Source organism: Hemitrygon akajei, chromosome 4, assembly GCF_048418815.1.
Source record: "Hemitrygon akajei chromosome 4, sHemAka1.3, whole genome shotgun sequence".
Taxonomy (NCBI): Eukaryota; Metazoa; Chordata; class Chondrichthyes; order Myliobatiformes; family Dasyatidae; genus Hemitrygon; species Hemitrygon akajei.
Window position 1 is genome coordinate 35,283,641 of NC_133127.1, and position 20,957 is coordinate 35,304,597.

At 44.2% G+C, this 20,957-nt stretch overlaps 1 protein-coding gene across 1 annotated transcript in view; it reads left to right on the top strand.

The window, feature by feature from the left end:
• Positions 1-270: 270 nt before the first annotated feature.
• ark2ca (arkadia (RNF111) C-terminal like ring finger ubiquitin ligase 2Ca) overlaps positions 271-20,957 on the top strand; it is a 32,554-nt gene continuing 11,867 nt past the window's right edge. Inside the window, exons 1-4 of the mRNA XM_073042304.1 lie at positions 271-589; positions 7,604-7,877; positions 12,388-12,507; positions 14,172-14,298. Coding sequence (XP_072898405.1) covers positions 529-589; positions 7,604-7,877; positions 12,388-12,507; positions 14,172-14,298 — 582 coding nt within the window. The 5' untranslated portion in view covers positions 271-528. The remainder of the gene's footprint in view (positions 590-7,603; positions 7,878-12,387; positions 12,508-14,171; positions 14,299-20,957) is intronic.

Here is a 20,957-nt window from a genome sequence, read left to right on the forward strand (position 1 = left end):
TGTTATACGAAGTTTAGTTCCAATCTCAGTACTCCAAGCACATGGTATAACATTGGAAATTTGATAACGAGTTACTTACAGACACATGTTTAAATGCAGCTCTGAGTGGTAAACTACACGTCACCCTTTGATCATAAGCATCACTCATAATGTTCCCAACGTTAACAGATGCAAAGCTGACATTTCAAATTACACACATATACCCACACACACTCGTGCACTCAGACACCAAGTCTGACCTATTCCCGTACACTCTGCAGAGGAGAGAGAGTTGTGTATGTTCCTGGGGGAGGGGGTGATGGGGTGAAAGTACAACAGGGTCAGTAACCCCCCCACCCCCCGATTGGCTGGCTGGAGTGCTACAGGATATAAAGTCCCTGGATAATGAGGGCTCTTGATTGGTCTGCTGTTCTTTGTATGAGAGGCAGCTGCAGGCGCAGCTCCACATTTGAATGTATATAGGGGATTGGAGAGCAGCAGCTCCATGGGCCATCTGTCTCAGCGGCCAGCCGCAACAAAGACGCCAGGATGGTGCTGCTGCACGTCGGATATCTCGTCTTTCCAGTTTTTGGGTCTGTGAGCAACAGAGGTACTACCTTCAGGGGAAAAAAGTGATTTAATGTATTCTCCCTTCTTTAAATGACAAGTGCTCGCTTTCATTGTAGCTAATTATGTGCTGTGAACCTCTCATGTAAAATCTGCAACACAGATCAGGTGCTCTTTGTGTTTCAGTTTGTGAGGAAATATTAATCTTTAAATCCTGGCACATTTCTCTACTTCAATCTATGTTGAACCTGCTATATGTAAGTTAAACAAATTTTACTTTGTTGGCCTATTCGTCGTATCCCAAGTTACAATATTTACATAATTCATTTACCTTCCAATGCTGGGAATGACATAATTAAAATACACCTTTGTTATAAGAGCTTTTTGAATATAATGTGCTGTGTAAGTACTGTATTCTACAAACTGTCCTTTTGTTCTCGACACAGAGGTACCTGCCTTGTTTACAATGCTGTGCCCCTTCAATGTACTAATAGACTGGTGCTAATCTGATGTTATTTTCTTTGTTGCAGTCTTCCTTCAGTCTGCTTCACTTTTTGCAGGACGGGGGAAAGAATTATTATTGTGGTTTCTGCTCTGATTGAGACTGATGCTTATTTGGAATCCAGCTCTGGAACTGTTTTTCTGACGTACTTTTTCTCTCGGACAGCTTTTGACAATGTAGTTCTGAAAATCCATTGACTTCCATGACCTCCACCATCTGATGTACTGTTTTTTTTTATTTCTGAGGCAAATTAGGTTCTGAGATTTTAGTTCAGGGAGGCTTACCCATGTTTATATTAGTCATAGAATACTACAGCACAAAAACAGACCCCTTTGGCCTATTTTGTCTGTGCCAAACCATTAATCTGCCTACTCCCTTTGACCTGCACCCAGACCACAGCCATTCATATCCCACTCATCCATGTACCTATCCAAATTTCTCCTAAATGTTGATATTGACCCTGCATCCACCACTTGCTCTGGCAGCTCATTCCAGACTCTCTCAAATCTCTGAGTGAACAAGTTCCCCCTCATGTTTCCCTTAAACATTTCACCTTTCACCCTTAACCTATGACCTTTAGTTGTGGTCTCACCCAACCTCACCAGAAAAAGCCTTCTTGCACTTACCCTAAATATAGCCCTCACAATTCCATAAATCTCTATTGAATCTCCTCTGAATCTTCTATGTTCGAGGGAATAAGGTCCTAACCTATCTTTTCCCCATGACTCAGGTTGTCAAGTTCCAGCAACATCTTTGTAAATTTTCTCTGCACTCCTTCAATCTATTTACATCTTTCCTGTAGGTAGGTGACCAAAACTGGATGCAGTGCTCCAAATTAGGCCTCCCCAATGTCTCATACAATGTCAACATAATATCTCAATTCCTGAACTCAGTACATTGATTTATGAAAGTCAATGTGCCAAAAGTTTTCTTTGTGACCCTATCTGCCCGTGGTGCCAGTTTCAAGGAGTTATGGATCTGTGTTCCCAGATCCCTCTGTTCTACCACACTCCTGAGTGCCCTGCCGCTCACCATGTAAGACTGACGGGCCCTCCCAAAGCAAAACACCTCACACTTATCTGCATTCAATTCCATCTGCCATTTTTCAACACCCTTTTCCAGCTGGCTCAAATCCCACTGAAAACTTTTGATAGTCTTCCTGGCTGTCCAGTAAGCCCGCAGCCTTGGTATCATCTGCAAATTTGCTGATCCAGTTTACCATATTATCATCCAGATCATTGATATAGATGACAAACAACAATGGACGCAGCACTGATACCTGTGTTAGGCTCTGGGGATTTAACCACTCTTAATTTGCCTCAAGGCATCTCCTCCTCTGTAATCTGTATAGGGTCCGTGAGCTCACTGCTGCGTTGCCTCACATCTACGGGCTCTATGTCTGTCTCATGAGTAAACAGAGAAACCAAATATCTATTTAAGATCGCCTCCAACTCTTTTGGCTCACATATTACCACTCCGATCTTCCAGAGGACCATTTCTTTCCCTTGCTATTCTTTTGCTCTTAACATATTTGTAGAAGCTCTTGGAGTTCTCCTTCACCTTGTCTGCTGGTGCATCCTCATGTCTACTTTTAGCCCTCCTGAAATTTCCTCCTTAAATGTTCTCCTGCATTTCTTACACTCATGTACCTCATTGATTCCATCCTGTCTACACCAGCTATGCACCTCCTTCTTTTTCTTATTAGTGCCTCAAAATTTCTTGAAAACCAAAATTGCCTAAACCTTGCCTTTATTCTGACAGGAACAAACAAACTCTTTACTCTTGAAATTTCACTTTTGGAGACCTCCCACTTACCAGGTATATCTTTGGCAGAAAACAACCTGTCTCAGTATACACTTAAGACCATAAGACATAGGAGCAGAATTGGGCCATTTGGCCCATTGGGTCTGCTCCACCATTTCATCATGGCTGATCTAATTTTCCTCTCAGCCCCAGTCTCCAGCCTTCTCCCTGCATCCCTTCATACCCTGACCAATCAATCATCTATCAACCTCTGCCACTATAAATCTATACACTAGCAGATTCTTTCTGATACATAGAAACATAGAAATCTACAGCATATTTCAGGCCCTTTGGCCCACAATGTTGTGCTAACTATGTAACCTACACTAGAAACTGCCTTGATTTTCCCTAACACATAGCCCTCTATTTTTCTAAGCTCCATGCACCTAAGAGTCTCTTAAAAGACCCTATTGTATCCACCTCCACCACCATTGCTGGCAGTGCATTCCACCCTCTCTGTGTGGAAAAACTTAACCTCTGACATCACCCTTGCACCTACTTCCAAGCACCTCAAAATACCCCTGTGTTAGCCATTTCAGTCCTGGGGAAAAAAGCCTCTGGCTAACCACACGATCAATGCCTCTCATCATCTTGTACACCTCTGACAGGTCACCTCTCATCCTCCATCACTCCAAGGAGAAAAGGCCGAGTTCACTCAATCTATTCTCATAAGGCATGCTCTCCAATCCAGACAACATCCTTGTAAAACTCTTCTGCACTTTCTCTATAGTAATCACATCCTTCCTGTAGTGAGGTGATCAGAAATGAATGCAGTACTCCAAGTGGGGTCTGACTAAGGTCTTATATAGCTGTAGCATTACCTCACGGCTCTTGAACTCAATCCCATGGTTGATGAAGGCCAACACATCATACGCCTTCTCAACAACACTGTCAACCTGAGCAGTAGCTTTGAGAGTCCTATGAACACAGAGCCCAAGACCTCTGAGATCCTCCACACTAACAAGGGTCTTACCATTAATATTATATTCTGTCTTCAAAGTTGACCTATCAAAATGAACCACTTCACACTTATCTGGGCTGAACTTCATCTGCCACTTCTCAGCCCAGTTCTGCATCCAATCAATGTCACACTGTAACCTCTGACAACCCTCCACACTATCCACAACACCCCCAACTACATCAGAATAGCATATAAATTGACCTTTCTCCAGGTTTGAATCTCAACCTGAGGACGAGACCTATTCTTTTCCATAATTACATTGAAACTAATGGTATTATGATCACTAGATGCAAAGTTTTCCCCTACACAAACTTCTGTCACCTGGCCTGTCTCATTCCCTAATAGGAGATCTAGCATCTAGTATCACACTCTCCTTAGTTGGGACTTATATGCACTGATTAAGGAAACTTTCCTGAACACATCCAGCCATTTTACAGTATGGGAGTCCCAGTCAATATGTGGAAAGCTAAAATCATTTTCCATCACAACCTTATGTTTCTTGCAACAATCAGCGCTCTCTCTGAAAATTTGCTCTTCTAAATCCTGCAGACTGTTGGGTGGTCTATAATATAATCCCATTAACATGGTCACACCTTTCTTATTCCTCTATTCTGCCCGTGAAGCCTTATTAGACAAGCTCTCCATTCTGCCGTGACATTTTCCTTGAGTGGTAATACAAACCCTCCCCATTTAATCCCTCCCGCTCTATCAAGTCTGAAACAGCGAAACCCGGGAGCAGTGAGCTGAGCTGCCAGTCCAGCTCCTACTGCCATCAAGTCTCACAATGTCATAATTCCACATGCCGATCCATACCCTAAACTCATCTGCCTTTCCTACAACCCTCCTTGCACAGAAATATATGGAGCTCAGAACATTAGTCCCACCTTCTGATTTCTGACCTGGTATGTAGGCTTAACAATAACTTTCTCCACAACCACTCCACTACTTGTTTTGGCACTCAGGTTCCCATTCCGCTGCAGCTCTAGTTTAAACTCCACCGTGCAGCACTAGCAAACCTTCCTGCTGGGATATTAGACCCCCTCCAGTTCAGGTGAAACCATCCCTTCTCTACAGGTCCCACCTTCCAGGGAAGTCAAATCTGAAACCATCCCTCTTGCACCAGCTCCAGCTCCTTAGCTATGTGTGTCATCTTCCTCTTTCTGTAAGACTTCCTATTTCTTAGCTGTATGATCTTCTATTTCTGGCTTCACTAGAACTTAGCCGTCCTGACATCACAACCCTAGAGGTCCTGTCTTTTAACTTGACACCTAATTCCCTGAACTCACATTGCAGGGCCTCATCACCCATCCTACCCATATCATCGGTACCTACATACCTATATAGAGTATGGCCTCTGGCCGCTCTCCTTAGCAACGCTGTGGACTCAGTCTGAGTTATCCCTGACCCTGGCACCTGGGAGACAACACACCATCTGGGAATCTTGTCCTCGTCCACAGAACCTCCTTTCTGTTCCCTTAACCAACCAAGCTCCTATCACTACAGCTTACCTCTTATTCCCCCTTTCTTTCCCTCCCCCCCTCCTCCACTGTCCCTTCTGAGCCACAGAGACAGACTCAGTGCCAGAGGTCTGCTTCTCCCTGGGTAGGTTGCTCCCCGCCACAACCCCAGTCAAAGCAGTATACTTATTATAGAGGGGAATGGCCAGGGGCTATTCTGCACTGGCTATCTCTTCCCTTTTCCTCTCCTGACAGTCACCCAGGTACCTGCCTCCTGCAACGTAGGGGTGACTACCTCCCTGCAGCTCCTGTCTATCACCTCTTCATTCTCCTGCATGATCTGAAAGTAATCGATCTGCAGGTCCAATTCCCTAACATGGTGTCCAAGGATTGATTAAACATGAATCATGAAAGTGAACATTGACTGACATGAAGCTTGCCCTTGCTTTCTGCTTCATACCTTGAACACGTTCCCTTTCTTCCCTGTAGTTGTACTAAATTAGAATACTAACTGACTGCCTGATATGAAAGCAAAAATAGCAAATAAAAGGTAAGTGAGAGTCCTGAACATCCCAGTAGGAAATCCACGTGCTAATGATCATAAGTCAGGCCTTCATCCGGGAACACTGCATCCAGTTAGAGTGTCCAGCTACTGCACCGAGTGGGATGAATTAAATCAGAGCAGACCAGAGATAGTATCCAAAAAGAATCCTGTCTGGGCTCGCAGGAAGACAAGGGGAGTAGGGATTAGCACGTGATGGTAAAGATAAAAAAATGACAAAAGATGTGGGGATTGGCCAAATGACCGAATTCTGCACCTATGTCTCATGGACTAATTAGGACGAGCACAAATTTCCCTGTATCTGCTTTCTTCTTTTAGACAGTTTGAAAAGCTTTAAGTAGTTGGTTAGTGAATTTAAGATGGCAGATTGGAAATTGGACCTTGGGCTGGCTAATTATCCTCTCACTGTGGGCTGCTATGCCACTAAAATTCACTTGGGTTGGATCCACCTGCTGACACCTGTTGTGTGGAAACATGTCAGGTTAACTCTTGTGAGATACAATCATGCATTGTCAGGCCATTTTGTAATGGTGCTCTTCTTAAATGTTTAAAGAAGCTATCTTCTTCACTGATCAGATTCAATATCAGGACCTGGGCGTCCAAAACAGGGGCTCCTTCAGCCTTCTGACTACAGTTTTTGATGTTTATTCAGAGGCAGAAGATGCAGAAAGACACAAGACACAGGAGCAGAATCAGGCCATTCAGCCCATCAAGTCTGCTCCACCATTTGATCATGGCTAATTTATTTTCCTTCTCAACCCCATCTTCCTGCCTTCTCCATGTAACCTTTGATGCCCTTACCAATCAAGAACCCATCAACCTCTACTTTAAATATGGCCAGTGACTTGGTCTACACAGCAATCTTGGCAATAAAATCCACAGGTTCACAACCCCCAACCCTGCTAATGAAATTCCTTCTCATCTCTGTTCTAAAGGGATGTCCATGTATTCTGAGGCTGTGCCCTCTGGTCCTAGACTCCACCTCTATTGGAAACGACCTCTCCACACCTACTTTATCTAAACCTTTCAATATTTAATAGATTTCAATGAGATCTGCCTCATTCTTTTAAATTTCAGAAAGTACAGGCCCAGAGCCATGAAACACTCCTCGTACGTTAACCCTTTCATTCCCAAGATAATTTTTGTAAGTCTCCTCTGGACCCTCTCCAAAGCCAACACATCCTTTCTTTAATAAGGGGATCAAAGCCGATCACAATCGAAACTGATCAGTCAGTGTTTAGAGATTATTTATCTAGTAATAATCTGATGATAAATGATTTGTCATCTTAAAAATTCAATGCAGCCTCAGCTAATCCTGGTCCAGTAATCAATGGATTTTGTGAAGTGGGAGGGAAAGGCTCAGAGAATTGTACACTGGGTTCCCCTGGTGTATCAGTTGACTGGAGGTAGGTCAGAAGGCACAGAGGGATGAAGTAAAAGCAATGGACCTTACACGTTGAGTCATGGCATATTTAAAGTCACTTGCCAGGAGTCGGGAGGCAGTGGGTTCCAGTCCCACCCACAATGTCCACTGAGGTAACTTTCAGAATTGAGGTTCTTCTAGGAAAGTAGATCTGCCAAATGAAATGCATTCAGAGAAGGAGGAGTGTTAAACCCTCACCCAAGATCTCTCAATCTGCAAATTTGGTAGAATAATAAGATGAAGAGTACAAACTTCCATTTTAACCATGCACAATGGTCTTCTGCAGAACCCCCCTACAAATCCCGTGCTATTGTATTAGTCATAATAATGATCATTCGTATCTTTGCAGGTCCACCTTTTCCAAGGTCACAGTCTTCTCAAGCCACTTCCTGCAGGCAGCTTCACGTCACTCATCAGCACGAGTTTCCTCTACCTTACTCTGTCCAATCACAACCAACCCTGAGCACCCAAGTGACTTCATCGCACCAGGCCACCACTTCTTCTCTGCCACTGCACCAGACTTTGACAAGCCCCCAGTTCCAAGACCTGCCTGCCTTCTTACCTCAGCCACTACGCCAGCAATACCTCCTGCACCAGCAGGGAAGGCTGATGGCATTCCCCAGGTATGTAAAACTCACTGACAACATTGACAGACAGACAGACATACTTTATTGATCCCGAGGGAAATTGGGTTTCATTACAGCCGCACCAACCAAGAATAGTATAGAAATATAGCAATATAAACCATAAATAATTAAATAATAATAAGTTAATCATGCCAAGTGGAAATAAGTCCAGGACCAGCCTATTGGCTCAGGGTGTCTGACACTCCGAGGGAGGAGTTGTAAAGTTTGATGGCCACAGGTAGGAATGACTTCCTATGACACTCAGTGTTACATCTCGGTGGAATGAGTCTCTGGCTGAATGTACTCCTGTGCCTAACCAGTACATTATGGAGTGGATGGGAGATATTGTCCAAGATGGCATGCAACTTGGACAGCATCCTCTTTTCAGACACCACCGTCAGAGAGTCCAGTTCCACCCCCACAACATCACTGGCCTTATGAATGAATGAGTTTGTTGATTCTGTTGGTGTCTGCTACCCTCAGCCTGCTGCCCCAGCACACAAAAGCAAACATGATAGCACTGGCCACCACAGACTCGTAGAACATCCTCAGCATTGTCCAGCAGATGTTAAAGGACCTCAGTCTTCTCAGGAACTAGAGACGGCTCTGACCCTTCTTGTAGACAGCCTCAGTGTTCCTTGACCAGTCCAGTTTATCGTCAATTCGTATCCCCAGGTATTTGTAATCCTCCACCATGTCCACACTGACCCCTTGGATGGAAACGGGGGTCACCGGTGCCTTAGCCCTCCTCAGGTCCACCACCAGCTCCTTAGTCTTTTTCACATTAAGCTGCAGATGATTCTGCTCGCACTATGTGACAAAGTTTCCCACAGTAGCCCTGTACTCCGCCTCATCTCCCTTGCTGATGCATCCAACTATTGCATCCTTTAAAGTATGAATTCTCTACAAGCTTCCTCTGAAGTGGATGTGGTATATTGCCCCCAGCAATTAGAACTGATCTAATCATGATCAAATTGCAGGTCTGATCGTCAGTAACACTGCCTCAGGCTGAAAGCCTCAAACTCACTCTAGTCTTCCAACTGGAACTGGGATTGTCATGGGTGTTTTCAAAAATTAAATATCCTGCAAGTATTCAGTGGATGTTGTGTACTTGGATTTTCAGAAGGCCTTTGACAAGGTGCCACACAGGAGACTGCTTAACAAACTATGAGCCCATGGTATTACAGGAAAGATTCTAGCATGGATAAATCAGTGACTGATTGGCAGGAGGCAAAGAGTGGGAATAAAGGGAGTCTTTTCTGGCTGGCTGTCGGTGACCAGGGGACTGTGTTGGGACCGAATCTTTTTGTGTTTTATGTCAATGATGTGGATGATGGAACTGATTGCAGGATGCCGCTGTGCAGAGGGACTTGGGCGTACTTGTGCTTGAATCACAAAACGTTGGTGGAGGTTCACAAAGATGATTACAGGATTGAATGGGTAGTCATATCAAGATGGGTCTTTGCCTATATTCACTAGAATTCTGAAAAATGAGACGTGACCTAATTGAATCCTATTGAATGGTGAAAGGACTTTATAGAGTGTATGTGGAGAGGATGTTTCCTATGGTGGGAGAGTCTAAGAAAAGAGCACACAGCCTCAGAATAGATTCGCATCCTTTGAGAATGGAGATGAGGAGGAATTTCTTTAGCCAGAGTGTGGTGAATCTGTGGACTTCATTGCCACAGGCAGCTGTGGAGGCCAAGTCTTTATGTATATTTAAGGCAGAGGCTGATTAATTCTTGACTGGTCAGGGCATGAAGGGATACAGGGAGAAGGAAGGAGATTGGGGCTGAGAGGAAAAATTGATCAGCCATGATGAAATGGTGGAGCAGACTCGATGGGCCAAATGGCCCAATTCAGCTCCTCTATCTTATGGTCTTAATCACCATCTGAATCTGCACATGGAGGAGGTGAACATGTTTGAACTTCTGGGGGCTACTCGGCATCAAGAGATATTAATCCTTGCACTTGAAGTGGAAAAACTAGACCTGTTTGCAATATTTTAGTAAGTCAAAATGAGTGGATATTTATTTAAATGGCAGGGTGGATGTGATTCACTAAGTAATTTGCCAAATCCTGGTATATGCTCCTTGGTTATCTCTGAGGCTGAGGCACGTAGAACATTCCGAAGGAACAACAGCCGTAAGGCAGTAGGGCCGGATGGCATCCCAGGGCGGGTCCTCAAAGTGAGTGTGGAACAGCTAGCTGGGGTGTTTATGGACATTTTTAATCTCTCCCTCTCCCGGTTTGTAGTATCCTCTTGTTTCAAATCATCCATCATTGTCCCTGTACCTAAGAAAACCAAGGCAGCATGTCTGAATGATTGGCGCCCTGTCGCACTCACCTCAATTATAAGGAAATGCTTTTGAGAGGCTGGTCAAGGAATACATCTGCAGCATGCTACCACCCATACTGGATCCCCTACAATTCATCCACCAACAGAGCTGGTCTACCGATGTCACTGTAGCCATAGCACTACACATGGTCCTCACTCACCTGGAGAAGAGAGATGCATACATTAGAATGTTGTTCCTGGACTTCAGTTCAGCGTTCAACAACATAATCCCCTCCAGACTTGACAGGAAGCTCAGAGACCTCGGCCTGCACCCCTTCTTGTGCAGCTGGATCCTGGACTTTCTGTCAGATCACCGACAGGTAGTAAGGACGGGCTCCCTCACCTCTGCCCCTTAACACAGGTGCCCCCAGGGTTGTGTTCTGAGTCCTCTCCTCTACTCCCTTTACACCCTCACACAGCTCCAATCTGCTGAACAAATTTGCAGATGACGTGATATTGATCGGCCTTATTTCTAGTGGTGATGAGACAGCCTACAGGGGAGAGGTCGACACCCTGACACAGTGGTACCAGGATAACAGCCTCTTCCTCAATGCCCAAAAAACAAATGAGCTGATTGTGGATTACAGGAGGAATGGAGACAGGTTTGTCCTGATCAACATCAATGGGTCTGCAGTTGAGAGAGTAAGTAGTTTCAAGTTCCTCGGTATACACATCACAGAAGATCACATCTGGACTGTACACACCAGCTTTGCAGCAAAAAAAAAGCAAAGCAGCCTCTCTTCCACCTCAGGCAACCGAAGAAGTTTGGCATGTGCCTCCAAGTCCTTAAGACCTATAGGGGCACCACGGAGAGCATCCTGCCTGGCTGTGGGAACCTGGTATGGGAACTACACCAACCTTCATCAATGGGCACTGTAGAGAGTGATACGGTCAGGCCAGTGTATCTGCGGATGTGAGCTTCCCTCCATTGAGGACATTTGCAGCAGCAGGTGCTTGAAGAAAGCCCGGAAGATCACTGGGGGCACCAGTCACCCCAACCCATAAACTGTTCCAGCCGCTTCCGCCTGGCATTAAAGCCAGGACCAACAGGCTACGGGACAGCTTCTTTCTCTAAGCCATTAGACTTATAAATTCACATGTCTGTGCATCGTGACGGAGTTATAATGCAAAGGTTATTACTCCTTCATGTTGTGGGATGAATGTTAAGATTTTAATAAATTAAATTTTCATGAAATAAAATTAGAATCCCAATGAAATTTAAGTATTTACTGTGATTCTAATTTCATTTGTCATATGATACAAAATTAATATTTACAAGTACATCCTATGGCCCAGAAATTATTCTATGGAATGGTAAGTACTAGCACCTTAACATGCTGATTTGAAATTCATCTCTCTGATATTTTGGCTGATTAATACAAATAGTGGTCAGTAAAACCTCAGGTGAATTTGTTACATTCCACAGTGCAATTTCATGTTATCTTACTGCAATAAAGTTTCTTCTTAAAGATTGCCCCTGTTTAATTATGTCACATGCAGTCTAAAGCTGGTTGACTAATTTGTGATAAAGCTTCCTTACCGTCTCCAGATAGAACATAGAATGGCACAAGAACCACAACGTGGATACGATAGGGTCTTTTAAGAGGCTTTTAGATAGGTACATGGAGCTTAGTAAAATACAGGGCTATACGTAAGCCTAGGTAGGGACATGTTAGTTACAACTTTGTGGGCCAAAAGGCCTGTATTGTGCTGTAGGTTTTCTATGTCTCTATGTAGTGCTGGACCAATTAAATTAATAATCAAATATCTAACTAAACTAATCTCTTCTGCCTACACAGTGTCCATATCCCCTGTTTTCCTTGCATTCGTGTACCTACTTAAACATCTCTTAAAAGTCCCCAACGTATCTGTCTCTACCACTGACCACACCAGGCAGCACAGTCCAGCCACACACCTGATCGATCTCCCTCGATGGTGAGGCAGAATCTTGGTGTCTGAGTCCAGCCAGCTGTCTTCACTGAGATGACCCCTATATCACACTTAAATATACTGAAGACTCGGGTTTAAAACTGCTGAGGGGCCAAACCTGCAGAATAGTGTAGGCAGCCTGTGACTTCAGAGCAACGGAGTCAGCAACCGTCGGTGTGAGCTCTCAGTAAATTTAGGGATTGGCCTAATCTGCAGCAGCTTCATCATGTCCTTTTGCAGGCGGACACAGGAAAGGGCACCTCCTTACCCTCACCGTCTTCGGGCAGCCTTTGACTTCACCAACCATTCTGCTTCGGGAGTGGGAACGCAGTCCAGGTACCTGACTGAAGGCACTGAATGGTAAGTGCTGGGAAATCCAGGTGTCAGTGGTATCATACGTTAGTTCTGCCTCAGGAATAGATGAATAAAACATGACAATACATCAAGTTGTAATTACTTTTGTGTCGTCTTTGCAGTGTAAGAAGTCAAATAAGGGGAGGGCGTATATGCTAACCAGAAATGTTGATGAATGGAGACACCTTGGGATCCTAGTACATAGATCTCTGAAAATGGTCAGATAGGTCGATAGGATATTAAAGAAGGTATATGGCAGGCTTATCTTCATAGAAAGGGATATAGTGTATAAGAGTTGGGAGATTGTCACAACTTTACAGACACACTGGTTAGGTCGTACTTGTGCAGTTCTGGTTGCTGCATTATAGGAAGATCGTGATTGTGCTAGAGAAGACCCTTGTATAAAGGCGATTGGGGCACTGCACCTCCCTCAGTCTCCAGGATGTTGCGTGGTGGTCTCTTGCAGCTAATAAAAGCCTATCGTTCGCCCCCCGTCTCCGAGAGTTATTGATGGTGCATCATGCATGTTCAATTGCAACATTTAAGAGATGTTTGGGTAGAGACAGAGATGAGAGGCATTTGAAAGGATATGGTCCAGGTGCAGGTACATGGGACTAGTCAGAAAATTCAGGCCGCCATGGACTAGACAGGCCTGTTTCTGTGCTGTAGTGCTGTACTGCTCTGTGATGGCGCCTGGCTTTATGTCAAGGTAGATGCAAAGAAACAATTTCCACAGGATGAGGGAGCAGAGTTAAAATAAAAGAACCCATTCCTGCTGCAGTGAGTAAGGAGCTGTTTCTATTTGCAGAGGGAGATAGAGATTTGGATTTCTCTTTCGTAATGGATGCTAGGTCAATTATTAATTTTAATTTGGAGATTGGTCGGTTTTTGTTACCTATGGTAACAAAAATATTTAGAAAAAACAGCTGCATGGAGTTAGGTTTATAGAATAGCCATGATCTCATTTGAATGGCGTAACAGCCTCCGGAGGTTAAATAGTTTATTCCTGTTTCCATCTTTCTGGGCTTAATGCACAGAGAATGTGGAACATACTGAGTGATCACTTTATTAACTACCTCCTGTACCTCAAAAACGTGGCCACTGAGTGTATGTTTGTGGATTTCTGCTGCCGTAGCTCACCCACTTTGAAGTTCAATCTGTTGTGCGTTTAGAGACGTTCCTCTGCTCACCACTGTTGTAATGTGTGATTATTTGAGTTACTCTCATCCTCAAGACTTCATCTTTTTCTCCAGTCCTAATGAAGCGCTTTGGCCTGAAACGTCGACTGTTTACTCTTTTCCACAGATGCTGCCTGGCCTGCTGAGTTCCTCCAGCGATTTGTGTGTGTTGCTCGAATTTCCAGCATTTGCAGATTTCCTCATGTTTGTGATTCCATGGTCAAAGTCACTTAGATCACATTCTTTTCCCTATTCTGACAATTTGGCCTGAACAACAACTGAACCTCTTGACCGTGTCTGCATGCTTTTATGCACTGAGTTGCTGTCACATGATTGGCTGATTAGATATTTCCATTAACAAGCAGGTGTACAGGTGCACCTAAATAAAGTGCCTCACGCTTAACCTGGAAAAAGTTGCTTTTTAGAATTGGAGTTTTTTGAGAAACACGCAGTTATACATTTTCTCTTGTTTGCCGTTTCTGTGTTTTGAAGGGACATCAGTGCAGAGGCTGGACTATCTCACGTTCAATACCAGTTCCTTCCAGTGCACCGTCTGCACCACTACCTAGCAACACCCAGGATACATCACATATCCAGAAGTATGTCTTCCAGCTCAGTGGTAAGAGCGTTTGCTGATCTACTTTGAGAAAACTAATAGAACGCTGGCTTTTATTGCAAAGGGGAAGGGAATACCAAATGAGAGAAGTGTTGATGCAACTTAAAGGATACTGGAGAACAGTGTACAATTTCAGAGTCCCTGTTTAAATAAAGATTGGAGAGAAGGTTTGTTCAGTTTATTCTTGGGATGGGGGCTTGGCACGTGAAGAAAGGTCCAGCAGGTTAGTGCTGTGCTCATTGGGGTATCGAAGTATGAGAAGGTGAAAGTGTAGGAATCAGAAAAGTGGACGTTGAGAGCATGTTTCCCCTAGTGGGAGTTTCTGGGACTCGGAGTCTGAGAATAAGGGGCTGTTCATCTAAGGTGGGGATGTTCCCAGGACCTGAGGGTCTGAGTTATAGAGTGAGGTTGGGCCAACTAGGACTTTATTCCATGGAGTGCATATGGAGGTGTTTAAAATCATGGGGGTGGGCACATGGATAGGGTACTGTAATCACACAGCTACTTTGTCCCCATGGAAAGAACCAAAAACTAAAGTAAGGAGAGAGCAGAAAGATTTAAAAGGTGCCTTAGGGATGTCTTCATGGAGAGAGTGGGGAGTGTTTGGAATGAGCTGCTGGAGAAATTAGTTGTGGCAGATGCAATATTTAAGAAATATTTGGATAAATATATGTATTGGAGGGGTTAGAGAAGATGAGGGCCAAATGTAGGCAAACAAGAGTAGTTTAGGTGGGATCTTGGACAGCATGGACAAGATGGACTGAAGGGCCTGCTTCCTGCTCTGTTACTCTGAGAACGAAGTTCTTCACTTGGTTAGTGAATCTTGGGGAGTTGTGGAGGTGAATACATTGAATACATTCAAGGCAGAGGTTAACAGGCATTTAAACTGTAAGGGTATGGGGAGAGAGGTGGGAAGGTGGTATGAGACAACCCATGTGCCTGATGGGTGGAGCAGGTTCGAGGGACAGACTGGCCTTGCTCCTGCTCCTGGTTTATTTTTATGTTCTATGATTGTCACCTCAGCTTTGGCTGGTCATCATTATGGCACCAAGTAAAAGTAACGTGAAATGCCTCCATAAACACACACAATCTATTCACGTCAGTTATTTAGAGGTACAGCGTGGAACAGGCCTGTTCAGCCCAATGAACTGCGTTGCCCAGCAACCCACCTATTTAACCCTAACCTAACCATGGGACAATTTACAATGACCAATTAACCTACTAACTGGTCCGTCTTTGGACTGTGGCGTCCTGTCGCACTCACCTCAATAATAATAATGTGCTCATGAGGAGGACGTACAAACTTCTGACATATTGTGACGGAATTGAACTCTGAACTCCGATACCCCGAGCTGTAATATCATCGCGCCAACCTTGACACTAACATGGCGCCCTGAGGCAAGTTTCCTCAGACTCTCTGGTTGCTGCACCTTTCCTGACGGCCATACTGGTCAGTTAAAAAAGTTAAAGTCTGTCCCGAGCCTTAGTAAGGCCAGTTCGTAACGGAGCCACACTGACCGTGAGCTGAAGGGTTTAATTTCCTGTCTGGGCTGAACAGCAAAACATCAGTTGAGGTGGAAGTCCCTGTCCTCAGATGCCCCCAGTTGGAAACATTGGTCTGCTTTACAACTGGCAGGTGTGTTTACAAACATTTTTAATCCCTCCATCTCCCAGTGTAGAGTGCCCTCCTGCTTCAAAACATCCACCATTGTTCCCGTACCTAAAAAGACCAAGGTAACATGTCTGAATGATAATAATAAGCAAATGATTTGAGAGGCTGGTCAAGGACTACATCTGCAGCTTGCTACCACCCATACTGGACCCCCTACAGTTCACCTACCGACACAACTGATCGACAGATGACACAATAGCCACAGTTCTACACACCTTCCTTACACATCTAGGGAAGGAGGATGCTATGTGAGAATGCTGTTCTTGGACTACAGTTCAGCATTCAACACCATAATTCCATCCAGGCTCAACAAGAAGCTCAGAGACCTCGGCCTTCACCCTGCCTTGTGCAGCTGGATCCTGGACTTCCTGTCAGATCGCCAGCAGGTGGTAAGAGTGGGCTCCCTCACCTCCAACCCTCTGACTCTCAATACAGGTGCCCCTTACTCTCTGTATATCCATATGTCACCAACCACAGCTCCAATCTGCTAACTAAATTTGCTGATGACACTACACTAATTGGCCTAATCTCAAATAATTATGAGGCAGCCTACAGAGAAGAAGTCATCACCCTGACACAGTGGTGTCAAGAAAACAACCTCCCTCTGAATGTTGTAAAAAAAAAGGAGCTGGTTGTGGACTACAGGAAGAATGGAGAGAGGCTAACCCTTATTGACATTAATTGATCTGGGGTTGAGAGGCTTTAAGTTCTTCGGCATAAACATCACTGAGGATCTCACGTGGTCTGTACAGAGAACCATAGAACATTACAGCACAGAAACAGGCCTTTTGGCCCTTCTTAACTGTGCTGAACCATTTTTCTGCCTAGTCCCACTGATCTGCACCTGGACCATATCCCTCCATACACCTCTCATCCATGTACCTGTCCAAGTTTTTCTTAAATGTTAAAAGTGAGCCCACATTTACCACTTCATCTGGCAGTTCATTCCACACTCCCACCACTCTCTGTGTGAAGAAGCCGCTCCTAATGTTCCCTTTAAACTTTTCCCCCTTCACCCTTAACCCATGTCCTCTGGTTTTTCTCTCCCCTAGTCACAGTGGAAAAAGCCTGCTTGCATTCACTGTATCTATACCCATCATAATTTTATATACCTCCATCAAATCTCCCCTCATCCTTCTACGCTCCAGGGAATAAAGTCCTAACCTATTCAACCTTTCTCTGTAACTCAGTTTCTCAAGTCCTGGCAACACCAAAGTCCCAATACAGCAGGCAGTGAAGAAAGCTAATGGTGTGTTGGCCTTCATAACAAGGGGAGTTGAATATAGGAACAAAGAGGTCTTTCTGCAGGTGTACAGGGCCCTGGTGAGACCCCACCTGGAGTACTGTGTGCAGTTTTGGTCTACAAATCTGAGGAAGGACATTCTTGCTATTGAGGGAGTGCAGCATAGGTTCACGAGGTTGATTCCCAGGATGGCGGGACTGTCATATGTTGAAAGATTGGAGTGACTGTGCTTGTATACACTGGAATTTAGAAGGATGAGAGGGGATCTGATTGAAACATATAAGATTATTAAGGGATTGGACACACTAGAGGCAGGAAACATGTTCCCGATGTTGGGGGAGTCCAGAACCAGAGACCACAGTTTAAGAATAAGTGGTAGGCCATTTAGAACGGAGTTCAGGAAAAAACTTTTTCACCCAGAGAGTTGTGGATCTATGGAATGCTCTGCCTCTGAAGGCAGTGGAGGCCAATTCTCTAGATGCTTTAAAGAAAGAGTTAGATAGAGCTCTTAAAGATAGCAGAGTCAAGGGATATGGGGAGAAGGCAGAAACAGGGTACTGATTGTGGATGATCAGCCATGATCACATTGACTGGCGGTGCTGGCTCGAAGGGCTGAATGGCCTACTCCTGCATCTATTGTCTATTGTCTATAGTCTATCCTTGTAAACCTTCTCTGCAATCTTTTAACCTTATTAATATCCTTCCTGTAATTTGGTGACCAAAATTGCACACAATACTCCAAATTTGGCCTCACCAATGACTTATTCAACCTCACCATAACAACTCTTATATTTAATACTTTGATTTATAAAGGTCAATGTACCAAAAGCTCTCTTTACTACTCTATCTACCTGTGACGCTGTTTTTAAGGAATTTTGTATCTGTATTCCCAGATCCCTCTGTTCTACTGCACTCCTCAGTATCCTACCATTTACCTTGTATGTTCTACATTGGTTTTTCCTTCCAAAGTGCAATACCTCACACTTGTCTGTATTAAATTCCATCTGCCATTTTTCAGCCCATTTTTCCAGCTGGTCCAAATCTCTCTGCAAGCTTTGAAAACCTTCCTCACTGTCCACTACACCTCCAATCTTCGTATCATTAGCAAATTTGCTGATCCAATTTACCACATTATCATCCAGATCATTGATATAGATGACAAGTAACAATGGACCCAGCACTGATCCCTGTGGCACACCACTAGTCATAGGCCTCCACTCAGAGAAGCAATCCTCCACTACCACTCTCTGGCTTCTCCCATTGAGCCAATGTCTAATCCAATTTACTGCCTCACCATGTATACCTAGCGACTGAATCTTCCTAACTAACCTCCCATGCAGGACCTTGTCAAAGGCCTTACTGAAGTCCATATAGACAACATCCACTGCCTTCCCTTCATCCACTTTCCTTGTAACCTCCTCGAAAAACTCTAATAGATTTGTTAAACATGACCTACCACGCACAAAGCTGTGTTGAATCTCCCTAATAAGTCCCTGTCTATCTAAATACTTGTAGATCCTATCTCTTAGTACTCCTTCCAATAGTTTACCTACTACCGACATCAAACTTTCCGGCCTATAATTTCCCGGATTACTTTTAGAGCCTTTTTTAAACAACGGAACAACATGAGCTATCCTCCAATCCTCCGGCACCTCACCCATAGATACCGACATTTTAAATATATCTGCCAGGGCCCCTGCAATTTCAACACTAGTCTCCTTCAAGGTCCAAGGGAATACCCTGTCAGGTCCTGGGGATTTATTTAATCTGATTTGCCTCAAGATAGTAAGCATCTCCTCTTCAATCTGTATAGGTTCCATGACCTCACTACTTGTTTGCCTTATTTCCATTGACTCCGTGCCAGTTTCCTTAGTAAATACGGAAGCAAAAAACCCATTTAAGATCTCCCCCATTTCTTTTGGTTCCATACATAGCCGACCACTCTGATCTTCAAGAGGACCAATTTTATCCCTTACTGTCCTTTTGCTCTTAATATACCTGTAGAAGCTCTTTGGATTATCCTTCACCTTGACTGCCAAAGCTACCTCATGTCTTCTTTTAGGCCTCCTGATTTCTTAAGTATTTTTTTGCACTTTTTATACTCCTCAAGTACCTTATTTGCTCACTGTTTCCTATACATGTCATACATCTCTCTCTTCTTTTTTATCAGAGTACCAATATCCCTAGAGAACCAAGGTTCCTTATTCTTATTCACTTTGCCTTTAATCCTGACAGGAACATACAAACTCTGCACTCTCAAAATTTCTCCTTTGAAGGCCTCCCACTTACCAACGACATCCTTGCCAGAGAACAACCTGTCCCAATCCACGCTTTTTAGATCCTTTCTCATTTCTTCAAATTTGGCCTGTTTCCAGTTTTGAACCTCAACTCAAGGACCAGATCTATCTTTATCCATGATCAAGTTGAAACTAATGGTGTTATGATGACTGGAACCAAAGTGTTCCCCTACACACACTTCCGTCACCTTTCCTAACTCGTTTCCTAATAGGAGATCTAATACTGCATCCTCTCTGGTTGGTATATCTCTATATATTGATTTAGAAAACTTTCCTGAACACATTTTACAAACTCTAACCTGCCTAGACCTTTAACAGTATGGGAGGCCCAATCAATATGTGGAAAATTAAAATCCCTACTATCACAACTTTGTTTTCTGCAGTTGTCTGCTATCTCTCTGCAGATTTGCTCCTCCAATTCTTGCTGACTATTGGGTGGTCTATAATACAACCCCATTAATGTGGTCATAACTTTCCTGTTTCTCAGCTCCACCCATATGGCCTCAGTAGACAAGCTCTCTAATCTGTATCGGCTGTGTGGTGAAAAAGGCACAACAGCACCTCTTTCACCTCAGATGCTTGAAGAAGTTTGGTATGGACTGCCAAATCCTTTCTGCAGGGGCACAATTGAGCGCATCCTGACTGGCTGCATCACTGCCTGGTATGGGAACTGTACCTCCCTCCATCGCAGGACTCTGCAGAGAGTGGTGTGGACAGCCCAGCACATCTGTAGATGTGAACTTCCCACTAATCAAAGACATTTACAAAGACAAGCATGTAAAAAGAGCCCAAAGGGTCATTGGGGACACAAGTCACCCCATCCACAAACCGTTCCAGCTGCTACCATCTGGGAAACGGTCCTGCAGCATAAAACCCAGGACCAACAGGCTCCAGGACAGCTTCTTCCACCAGGCCATCAGACTGATTAATTCATGCTGACGCAACTGTATTTCTATGTAATACCGACTGTCCTGTTGTACGTACTATTTACTATAAATTGCATATTATACATTTAGACGAAGATGTAACAAAGATTTTTACTCATGTATGTGAAGGATGTAAGTAATAAACTCAATTCAATTCAATTCAAGCAATGAGAGTCATAGAACATTACAGCACAGGAACAGGCCCTTTGGCCCACCTAGTCTATGCTAAACTGTTAATCTGCCTAGTGCCATCGAGCCGTACCAGGACCATACCCCTCCATCCATGTACCCATCCAAGCTTCTCCCAAATGTTGCAATCAAACTTGCATCCACCACTTGCATTGGCAGCTCGTTCCACACTCTCATTACCCTCTGCGTCAATTAGTTTCCCCTCAGGTTCATTTCACCTTTCACCCTTAACCCCGACCTCTAGTTCTCGTCTCCCCCAACCTCAGTGGAAAATGTCGGCTTGCATTTACCCTATCTACATCTCTCATAACTTTGTAAACCTCTCATCAAATCTC